Below are 12,383 nucleotides of genomic sequence, written 5' to 3' on the forward strand. Positions count from 1 at the left end.
TTTGTTTAAACGTTCATGTTATATATTTTGGTTGCATTTGTGAGTTAATAAAAACATAACTGGTTGTGTGAACATAATATCTAAATATCGATTAATCGATCGATATAGCCCTGAATCGAATCGAATCGTAATAGTATCGCAGAATTTTTTTAGGTATTGGCAAATATTGTATCGCTGGCTGAGAGAATCGATATCGTATCGTATCGTGATGAACTGTTCGATTTACACCCCTATAATAACACTGTTATTAATACTATGGGCCCTATTTTAACGATCTGAAAGTATCAAACGCGAAACTTTGTGGGCGGGTCTTGGGCACTGTTGCTATTATACCAACAATAAATGACTCTTGCGCCCGACGCAAATCTAAAATGGGTTGGTCTGAAGTAGCTTCATTATTCATAGGTGTGGTTTGGGAGTAACGTGAAATAAACCAATCAGAGCGACATCTCACATTCCCTTTAAGAGCAGGCGCGCTTGTTCCATGGCGGATTGCTATTATAACGGCGGATTTGCCAGGCGCACTCCAGGAGCGGTTCACAGCCGAGGAGACCGACATTCTTGTCAGGGCCATAAAAGACAGAGAAGTGACATTGTATGGGGATGGGAGAAACCCACCCAAATTAGCTTCGGTTAAACAGGCATATGATAATTTGGGTAAATGTGTAAGCTAGATTTATTCCTATTTTTTCACATCTTCATGGACACAACAATGATTTCCCTCGTGTGTTAATATTTTTCCTTGTAAAAATGTAGCCTATGATTTGCAAAAATGAAAACTGCTGCTTCTGTGTAGATGAGAGAATCAAAGTGTATGCGCGTTGTGCACACGCTACATTATGGCCAAGCATGCGCCCTCAAAATAGCATTTGAATAACATGCGCCACTGACTGAATAACATGCACCACTGACTTTAGACTAGGTTTTTCCTGGTCAGTGGCGGAATTGTTTTCTAAACCTGCAAAATAGCATCAGGGAACGTTTGCGCCGGAACACACCTCCTCTTTTCGCTGAACCGCCCCCAGGAGCGCAAATTCATTCCCTAATTTACCGACGTGCGTCTGTGGAGAAAAAAGTCCGCTGTGCGCGGGTGCAAAATAGGAATGATACATGCGTCGGCCTACAAAGTCAGTTGTGCTGGGTGCAAGATAGGGCCCTATATGTTGAGAAGGAATTAATACATGATGACAATTAATTAATAGCAATTCATATATGACTTAATCTATTAATCATTAATGAATGGTTTAGTTCTTCATTAGTCATACATTAACTCATGATTATCTGTGCATAGTTAAGCATTAATTAATGTAAAAATGGCTTGATACAATTGTTTTTACAAATCAATGTACTTTCTATGATTGCATAGTGTCCAGACCCTGAGGCAGCAAAGCAGTGCTAAACCATGATGTTCCTTCCACCATGCTTCACAGTTGGGATGAGGTTTTGTTGTGCTTTGCCCTTTTTCCTCTAAACATCCTACAGAGTTTAGCTCCAACCAGTTCCAACCTACTTGCCTGGAAGTTTCTAGTGAGTCTGAAGACCTTGATTAGCTGGTTCTGGTGTGTTCAATAAGGGTTGGAGAAGCTAAACTCTGCGAGATAATGGACCTCCGTGAGCTGGTTTGGACACTGTTGCTCTAAACAAAGCGTTGCACATTTTTGCCAGAAAGTTCAAACTTCCCAAAAGCATTGTAAGCCTAGATCGTAGTACCATTGCCACCAATGGTCTCTACAAGCTCAGCTCAGTGCTTTTGAGAAACACAGCCCAGGTCTTCAGCAATGCTGGACTCAATGTCACTTAATGTCTTTATTAAAATTTTGGAAAGTACAACTGATTGTGTGTCATTATTTTAATCAGATGGTGTTTGTCTAAATTGTGACTTAGATGAAGGTCAGACCACATTTCATGAGTAATCAATGCAGAAATCCAGATATTTTCAGAATTATTCTTACCACAGTATTCTGCAATAACAGTTCAATTAAAAAGGGAATAACAAATAAAAAAGGCAATTATAAGTTTAGATTTCACAATTCTGATTTTTTTTTCTGAGAGTAGTGACTTATACACATGATAGGCTAATACATACTTTATAACTTGCATTTGCGAGTTTATATCTCACAGTCCTGAGGGGGAAAAATTTCACATTCCAGGATATAAACTTTAAAAATTATGAGAAAAAAGTCTGAATTGGGAGAGTAATACCAACCATAATACGAAGCCACGCACATGACCTGCAGATAATACTATATCATGGCCACAAATTAAGAATTCTTTCCCCCGACTTATTCATTTGTTCTCGTTTTAATAAAATATGGCCATATTGTACTGATTGGTTAATTCATTTTGATTTCACTAAAACAAGGGAACAAATTATTAAAATGTGGCAAAAATTTAACAAAAGGAGAGAATGAATTCTTAATTGGTGGCCAAAATTTAACAAAAATGGGGGAACAAATTAATAAAACAAAGTAATTCATTTTTAAAGACCCCTTGTGGTGAAAATCAAGTTGATGTCGTTTATGTCTATGTGGTGTAATATGCTTTAAAAAAACATGTGCAAATTCATAGGTCCCTCTGAGTATTTTCTCCTTAAAACTGCAGTGAAAAAAAAAGACAGTCTCAAAAACATGGTTTGAAATAGCTGGTGTTTCTGATGTCACAAACTACCTTATAGCCAATAGCGTCCACTTGCGGGCGGGCTTTAGCATTATTGTCATTATATGCCACGAAGCAGGGGAGTCTCAGGAGAAGCCAGGTTATCCCGGTTCATTATTAACGGAAACATGGTTTGTGACATTAGCAATTATTAGATGTTTGATAATGTAGTCAAGCAAAATGCTAATCATATTAATCACCGCTATGTGTCCGACGTAGAGAGCGATACATAAAACGCATTACCATTCTGATACATCAAATTCTATAAGACCTTGTAAGAGTGAGTGGAGGTGGGGATAATTTGCACATTAATGGATCCGCGTTTACTATATGAAGTTGTAGAGTTACATTCAAGCTATTTAAAAAAAAATCACAGTAAAAAAAAAAAGTTTAAATATGTAATTTAGGTGATCAAAGATGAGTTTTAAGGGATACAATTATTGACTACAGGGGGACTTGAATTCATATCCACATAATATGTGCAGGCCTCCGTATATACAATTCAGACTTTTTTTCTAAATAAAAAGAAACCACATTTGGTGCTGGAATTAAAGTGTTTCTGGATTCAAAATAAAACAATGTTTAAATATGATCTTCAAAAACATTTGAATACCTACATGTGTTAAAAAAGGGGTCATCTGTCAAAGGCATACCCTCAACCGTGTAAAGGCATACAGACATGTTACCGGCAACCTCATTTTCATGGCAGATTCGGAGCATCAGGTCCTCTATTGTACTTTGTGAGGGATCCATATCTGTACAATGGTAATGGGACAAAAAACAAACGTCACGTTATTACAAACATTAATTATTTTTTTGCTTAATGTTCATTTTATGAAACCTTGCAAGGTATAGGCTATGTAGCACCCATTTTATAAAAGCAGTAAGCCCAGTAAAGCTGTGGTTTAGCCTACAATTATTTCAGAATGGCTAAGGGGGTTACAACGTAAACCACAGCTTCTTGGGGATTATTGCTCTATCACACACATACACAAAGATTTTGGTTACTTAAAGTTACATTTAAGTTACTTAAATGATCCACTTCAACTTAAAAGAATAATAAAATATGAATAAAGGGACAGGACATTCTGCATTTATTGCATTTAATTATTTTTCTCACTGAAGCTATGTATGATTATATGCTTTACACAACAAACTCAAATTAAAGTTGCTCCATGAATTAGCCTATTTCCCAAGAATCTGTTGGACTTTAAAGGGTAAAGTTATTTCCATTAATTTTAGATTTGTACACTCTTGTCTTAATAACGCATATCTCTTCTGTATTTTCTCTTTTCCATAACTTCATTATATCATAGAAAGAAAAAAGGCGGTTTAAGGTAGTAAAGATGGTCTTCAGTATCCAAAATATGAAGTCAAAATGTGTTGCTTTCATTAGCATATGTTAAAATGTATATTTAAACCATCAGTATACCACAATTGCTAATGAGATTAGCAACATTGCTAGCACAGACAATGCATTTTTGGGTGATTAAAATGCACTGCCCATTGACTGCCCTGTTATTCAGGTTTGTGCTTTATTATTATAATTTACTATATAAAATTATTGTTTCATTAAACTATCCTCTTTCAGGCACATTTCAACACTGGACTACTGTAGTGCTCTATTGGCCATCTTATCAGCCAGAAACAGATAATTCTCTCAGGTGAGCATTGTACTATTCAGATTATTTGTAGAAATTGGTCCTGTTGTGCGATTTAAGGTGAAATAATGAAATGTAATTGTAAACAGTCTTGAAGCTCATGGTAGATCTGTTTTGAAAGGTTTATGTTATTGGTAAAAAATTAATTTAGAGAAGATCAGAAGCCCTGATTAATTCTAGCAGTATCTGTACTTTAATTCAAACATAGTTGCATCTTGTGTTGGCATCTCCCAATGCCCTTATTATTGTAATTGTCTGTTAGCGTGAGGAAATACATTTGTACTGTTTATAAAGTGTGTATGCCTTCTAAACATTTACCTCTTATCTCTTGTATCCGAGGACATTTTGGAAATCGGTAGAATATAGTAAATGAATTGAGTGACTTCATTACAGGCATTCCTTGCATCTCTGGAGGCGGTGCATTGCCAATCCTTTGTAAGTAAGCAACCATATTGCCATACCGGATCCTCTCTGCTTGTGAAAAATCTTTTAACAGAACAAAAAGAAAATTACCTGTCATACAGTATTTAATATGCATTTAATTAGTTTATTGAAAACATGTAGGGGGGAGTTGGAAAGTCCCCATCTGACTATATTTTTGGAAACCATCTTCCTGTGATTCTCTTTGAGATAAGTACGGTGTAATGTTGCACATATTTCTATATGGAAAACATCCAATATAATATTTTCTTTTATTATAAAATATTATATAAAACATAACAAAGGAAAGTCACGAGGCAAGAAAGATTCATACTGCTCACTGGTGGCCATAATATGTATTATTAGCCTATCATATTTATGGGCAGTTATATTTAATAAATTAAAAAAAATGGAATGGAATAGTGCATTATCAAATATTTTTTAATCAGTACTGTGAATATGAATACTGTGAATAATACGCATCCACATCTACAGACAATTTAACGTCTTCAATTAACCTATACTGCATGTTTTTGTATTATGGGGGAACCCGGAGTAAACTCACGCAGGCACAGGGAGAACATGCAAACTCCACACAGAAAGGACTGGAGACCTTTTTGCTGTGAGGTGACAATGCTAACCACTGAGCCAGTGTGCTCCCCATCACATATACAGTCATGCATTATGATGGATAAAAAAATAGATATTAATGGAATAGATTTCTCTGCTATTTTCTGAGAATAAAAGTCATACTCATTTCTTTTAAGGTCCTATCATTGACACTGTCAAAAAAATCCAGTTCTTCCTGAATCCCAAGATCAATGAATTTTTTGTAGTATTTGTCCAGTCTGAACTTCTGAAGTAAGCTGAATATTTTCTCCATCTGAAAAACATGACAAACATATAAATCTGTAGGATGATTTCTGTTCAAAATATATCCAAAACAAACATTTTTGTCCAAAAGTTGTGTAAAATGTAATTTGTGTTGAACAAATTGTATTATAATAATACAATTACTATATTTTAAGACAGAAAAATTATTAATGATAGTTTTGTTCAAGGCAATTAAATCAAAATGTTTCCATTAACTTAAATAGGCCTAAGTAACATCATGGTATTTGGAACCCATTAACCAATTTTTATAATAATTGCAGTGATACTAAATAGATGACTGACCTTTTTATTAGTTGTTCAGTTCTAATGTACAATATAATTTAGTAAGCTGATAATGGCTGTCAAATGTCTACCTTAGAGATTATCACCATAATGAAACCACAATTTCAATTCATGTCAGAATATCAAAAGCCCTATTTACTGTAAAAAAAAAACAAAAAACATATTAAATTATAAACATTTTTATCTTTTAATTAAGTGTGCTTGCTGAAAGCAGCACACTTATTGTTCTTCTTAAGTTTTCTTATTAAGTGTGCTTGCTGAAAGCAGCACACTTATTGTTCTTCTTAAGTTTTCTTATTATTATTAAGTGTGCTTGCTGAAAGCAGCACACTTATTGTTCTTCTTAAGTTTTCTTCTTATTCTTCTTATTATTATTATTATTCCCAGGAGAAAAATTTTGGCCAGCTCCTGCGCCTAGGCCCTTTGAGACAGAGACACCGTTCCAACTTTAAAACGTACGGTCAGTACCGGTGTAAGTTGCTCGCGAAGATGACATCACGAGTCCATGTCGTTTGTCCGCCATAGTGGATTGAACAGAAAGCGAAACTAAAGTTTCACAGGTCACAAATTTGGTCCGAACTTCACGAAACTAGACGTCCATGATCCTTGGACCAAGCCTCACAAAAGTTACTAGAAGGATTTTTGATTTTCGGAAGCGTTTGCCCGTCACAGCCAAACGAAATCAGCGGTGTAGTCGCCAAAACAGGAAGTAGTTCATATTTCAGGAACGCTGTCACATATCGAAACCAAACTTTGTACATGAACTCGGGACTCCAATGTGAGGAAGCACAAAATCTGATTTTTTTTTTAAATTGTTTTATTTTTTTTATTTCAGGCTAATTGACAAACCCATTTACCTATGTCTATGCAAAAGTTTCACCTCACACTTTTAATGTTAATGCATTTAGACAGTAGGTGGCACTGTTGTATTACATTTCACAGAGCTGCCAAGTCAGTGTATAGACTGCATTCGTTTTTACTAGGTTTGTCTTAATAAATGCAGGGCCTGAATTTCGTTTTTTGCATCGGCCTAATTTAATCATCTTAATTTATTAATATATACAGATTTGTATGCATGCATTGTGCATTTCCAGTTCTCAAAACAGTTAATAACAAAACAAAAACAAAACTTTATACAAAATACATCATGCTCTTCTTCGCTTACCGAACAAACAATTCATTAGGCTTGTTTGAGATGAGCAAAATCTGCGCAGAACCGATCACCGGTGATCAGCGCGAGATGCATGCCGGTTAGAAATGTGTCCAAGTGCGGTCCGCCTTGCTCTGATGTCATGCTGACATATGTCAAAAATCTCTCGCGACCGCAAGGCGGACGTGTCGGATTCTGCAGTCGAGCGCAGTTGCTCTCCACCAACTGCGCTGATCAAAAGCATGATGGGAAACGACTTACTGACGACACAGCTTAATGTTCATTGGTTTAAACAACTGTGATGTATTGTTCTCTTTTAAAATGTTTTGATTTTAAAACTCTAATATCATGTTTTATGTGTATATGTTATGTGTGAATATTCCCAAACTATCTGACAGTGCGATCTCTTTGGGTTATGCAATTTAATTTTTATAAAATAATAAAATAAATAAAAACACATATGTCTGTAAAGAAAAAAAATATTGATAAACATGTATTTGGAATGGAATTAAATAACAAGTAATTTGGGTGTCTTGTTCATTTTATTTATTTTCATATAAAAGCAACAGAACTTGAATTACATCCAGTTTATTAGCAACACTGTGCACGAGCGTGAATCCCGCGATATCCATCTTTGATCTCACAGGTGTCAGATCCACTGCGAGAAGAGAGAACTGTCCGGCTTTCCTGCACTTTTTTCACTCCTCCTCTCACTGCAGCCGCCTACTCTCGACTACATTTCAGGCGAGGCAAGGCGCATCTCAAACAAGCCTATTGTCTGTGGCTGTGTTTGTGAGCACGGGAAATATGCTGCGCATAACAATAGAAAACAAGGAGAAATGCGCAGTCACATGCTCAAACAATCAACAACGTCGCTCTAGAGGTGCGTTGTGGACTGCGAAGTGGACTTCACAGGGTATTCCGCCATCTTAAGTGAGATTCCAATCCGAAGGGAGCGAACATGTTCAGTTCGAAGGGCACTGCACACGGCATAGGGAATAAGGGAACATCGATACATCACTTCACAGGAAGTGGAGAGTGATGATCACCCAACTGTCATTTCGCGCACCCCCAGCAAACATTGGTCCGACTTTTGCATATTTCGTTTTAAGTGGCATTAAGTGGCATCGTTTTAAGTGGCATTTATAGTCCATCATTACCCTCTATGAAATCCTTATGAAATATGCAAAAGTATTATGCTTACACCTTGGTTGATATTGCAATAATTAATTTAAGTGCCCCAAGTAGTTTTAAGAGGTTTTGAAAAGACGTACACTGCTTTACACGTCAAAACTGTGCCACCGGGATGTTGTAGCAAATCTCGCGATATTGCAAAATCCCGCGATATGATATATTATCTCGCGATAAAGCAATAAAGTAGCCATTTTCCCGTTTTTCTACAACCACGAGGCGAGCAGGATTTGAGGGTGCATTGGTGTGTTGCCGAATTACTAAAAATCTGCTGTTGGGTAAGTACATTTTGTATTATAAATGTAACATTAGACATTCTCTGTTTCAACAGAGTACCCACCTTCAATGAAGTTAACGCTTGTCAATGAGAGGGGCCAGACTCTGTACAAATTTTTATTTAATTTAATTTTACATTTATGTACGAGAGTCTGGTAGAACCAGGCTAATTTTTTCTGCCGGTGAGACCAAATTTTGTTATAGGTCGCGCTGGCGCGACCGCAACATTGTTAAAACATTGTTAAAACATCGCAAAAAATCAAAAATTAAAAATGAAAGCGGAACGAAACTGCGCAACTCGTTTGTGCTCCACGGACCGTTTATTCAGTAAAACAACATGGTTATTTTCCGACATTTTCAAAAAAAAAAGTACGTAATTTACCTAGAAATTAGCCTTTTTCTTTTTAAAAAAAACCCATATTCTCTTTCCTCAGATGCTGTGATGAGGTGGAGCCCAAATGCTACAGACTCAGACATAGATGCAGCAGCGGAGGAACACCTGAAGAACGCTCCAGGAACAGCTGAGGGTGGTGGATTTAAAAAATGAGCCATAAACAAAACAAAAACCATAAAGCCATAAACTTCATAGACTCTAAAAACTTTTATTTATGGCTGTTTAACAGTAATGCAAGACTGTTAGTAACTGAAACTTAGTACTGCCACAGCTCTGACTTCTATTCATCAATGATGGCATATTATAGAAAGACTCTAAAAATAGAATGCGTTGACTGTTCCTGTACTTTTGTTATATTCTGGTTTGATTAATGTCTGCTTAACCTTAATGTGAAACTGTTATAGAAAATGCCATTACCACAGAATTTACAACATTGTACTATTTCTATTATATATTTTTTGAAAAATAGCTGTTTAACAACTGGAAGACATTTCAAATGTAATATTCACAATAAAATGTTATGCTAAATTATAGCACTATTTTTTGCTTTTGTCCACAAATAATGTGTTGATGTACACGTGATTAAACGGTTCTCTTACGAGAGGTTCTCTCGTATTGCGTAAGTAGCTTACGCATCGGGAAAGTCTTCTTTCTTCGAGATCTGAAGCCAAAAAATTATCCTTAATTTTGTATTCATTGTCAACGCAGTGCAGCAGCCGACAGACCTAGGCAGGCTGTATAAGCGTGCTCATTGGCTGCTCGGCTGCAACTGCTTAAGCCTATCGGTGAGCGCTCTGAACGCGGCAACCAATGAGGGCGCTTCGCGCCCTCCACACCCTTCTAACCGTCAGAATGGGCGTGGCCAGCGTGTATATATTCAGCGCTCACAGGCTAAAATTCTGATTTTCTTGTCTTCAGCGAAGCTCTTCGCATCGCTGGATCTGGAGAAGCCGCCGCCGTTGAAACCAGCGACCAGCAAGCCTAGGACAGCGCCTGAAGAAGCCGGCCGCCTTCGCCGCCTTCAGCCTTCCGTGCCTGCTACGCTATCCGGCGTCATATCCTTTTTCACTGCTGTGTGTTCGCCTACTGCAACACACCCTCTTCTCTAAAAGAGCACGGGGCGTTTTTCTAAAAATGCCCCGTTTTTCTTGCGGCTCGTGCCACGCCCCGCTCAGCGACGGAGACCGCCATCTCATCTGCGCTCTCTGCCTGGGCCGCGATCACGCCGCCACCGCACTCTCCACGGGCGGCTGCCCCGAGTGCGAGGAACTTTCAATGTCGACCCTGCGGGCTCGGCTTGAAGTTTTCGATCAGCATGTCTCCCCGCCCGTCCCTGCTGGGCCGCGCAAGAAGAAGCGCCGCTCACAGCGACCGCCGGAGACCAACCAGGCGCACAGAAGCTCGCCGGAGTCTCTCCCTCGAGCTTCTCCCTCGCCTTCCCCGCCCCCCCTCTCGGCCGCGCAGCCGCCGGCTCTCGCCCGCGCCTCCGCCGCTTCAGGGGATGAGGCGGATGACTTTGGTGAACGCGCCGCGGACAGCTGTTCTCTCCTGGCCTCTGACAGTGAGGAATGGTCCACTGCCTCCTCGTCAGTCCAGGATTCAGGCCGATCTCGAGCGGGCGAGGACGCGGAACTCTTACGCCTCCTCACGCTAGCTGTCGAACAGCTGGGCCTTGACTGGTCTTCCCCGGAAGAGCCAGCCCCGAACAGACTCGACGGCTGCTTCCTTCACCACCGCCGCCGACAGCCGGCGTCCAGAAAAGCACCCTTCCTGCCGGAGCTTCACAGCGAGCTCTCGAAGTCGTGGAATGCTCCATTCTCCGCGAGAGTGTCTTCACATGCCTCATCGACGCTCTCACAGGTTGACGGCGCCGCTGAGAAGGGGTATAATTCCATCCCCCCTGTGGAGGAGGCGGTCGCAGCGCACCTTTGCCCGCCCTCTCGTTGGCGCTCAAAGGCTGCCCTCCCGTCCAAAGCATGCAGGACCACTTCAGCCCTCGTCGGCCGCGCTTTCGCCGCCGCGGGGCAGGCCGCATCAGCACTCCACTCTATGGCAGTACTGCAGATTCTCCAGGCTAACCTCCTCCGTGATCTGGACGAGAAGCGCTCGGAGCCTGCTTCCCTTACGGATTTGAGGAGCGCGACGGATCTTTCCCTTCGCGCCACGAAATCCGCTGCCCAGGCCATTGGAAGGTGCATGGCCTCTCTGTCAGTTACAGAGAGGCATCTCTGGCTCACGCTCGCGGACATGAGGGAGTCTGAGCGCGCGGTGTTTCTCAACGCCCCCCTCTCCCCCACCGGCCTGTTCGGCCCAGCGGTTAGCGGGATCGTCGACCGCTTTTCGGAGGTGAAAAAGACTTCTGAGGCAATGAATTTGTTTCTGCCTCGACGCTCCAGACCCGCTGCACGCCGTCCTTCGGACCAGCCTGCACAAAGCTCTGCCCAGCGTCCAGCTCGACCTCCGTCCTCGCAGCGACGACAGGGCGGCCGCCCTCGCTCTCGCTCGACCAGCCGCGCTAGACCGCCGCCTCCCCGGGGACCCCGGCAGAGGATCGCGGTGAAGCCTGAGCCTCCAAAATCCTCCTAGCCCGAGGAGAGAAGCGACGATTGGGTCCCGCCGTGGCCGGACCGTCGTCAAAGCTTCAAGCCCTGTCAGTCCCCGTTGCCACGGTTACTGCAGACACTCATTTCGCAGCCAACGAGCCGGTGAACTCACCCTCTCGCCTGCACACAACCGCCGTTTTCACGGCGACCCAGAGAAATCTCAAAGAGAGTATTATGCCTGGTCGCGCGCCTCGCGCTGTAAGTGTTTCAAATGCAGTAAATGTGCCCACTTATCTGTGTTCACCTCTGCACACAAGCACTGTAAACCCCGTGTCTCTCACAGAGCCCACTCGCATAAAGCTGGCACAAGCCGCTCGAGTGTCAAAAGTAGGTCATGTGTCCACCCAGCTGTGCCCACACCTACCCACTGCCCGCTCTGTTACACAACCCCTCTGTACCGGTCAGGTTATAAACACGGATGCTGTGCCCGCTTCCACGCGCTCACACATCCGCTCTCTTACTTCGCCCCCGACGCCGCCTTCGAGCGTCGTGCTTCACACTGTATGTTCCCCGTCAAAAGCCACCGGGACGCTGTGTGTAAAACGGCCGGTCACCGCTGTGAGCGACCCGCCGTATCTAAGCACCAAGAGCGCGCGCATCACGCCCGCCCCTCCGTTTCGAGCTCTCGAGCCCGCGATCAGCGGCGATCAGAGCCCGGAGGCTATTCTGCCCCTGGCCGCACACGCGAAAGCGTGGGAAGCTATTCCAGGCGCGTCAGAATGGGTGCTGAGCACAGTAAAACGAGGCTATACTCTGCAGTTCGCTCGCCGCCCTCCGCGCTTTCAAGCGCGTGTCGAGACCAGAGTGAATGGGGAAGTAGCACATCTACTTCGAGCAGAAATAGCCACACTTCTGTG

The 12,383-nt window shown here is 41.8% G+C and overlaps 1 protein-coding gene across 2 annotated transcripts in view; it reads right to left on the reverse strand.

Moving 5' to 3' along the window:
* The window catches only part of LOC311087953 (uncharacterized protein), a 77,168-nt gene that overhangs the window by 47,709 nt on the left and 17,076 nt on the right, over positions 1–12,383 (reverse strand). For both annotated transcript variants that reach the window (XR_014607398.1, XM_084121489.1), the window contains exons 2-4: positions 5,490–5,619; positions 4,635–4,802; positions 3,273–3,410 (exon numbers count right to left, since the gene is read on the reverse strand). Coding sequence is in view for 1 of the 2 variants with exons in the window: in XM_084121489.1 (XP_083977615.1) it covers positions 3,273–3,410; positions 4,635–4,802; positions 5,490–5,619 (436 nt within the window). In the remaining variant the exon portion in view is untranslated. The remainder of the gene's footprint in view (positions 1–3,272; positions 3,411–4,634; positions 4,803–5,489; positions 5,620–12,383) is intronic.

Source organism: Abramis brama (assembly GCF_963993115.1).
Source record: "Abramis brama genome assembly, chromosome: 8".
Lineage (NCBI taxonomy): Eukaryota > Metazoa > Chordata > Actinopteri > Cypriniformes > Leuciscidae > Abramis > Abramis brama.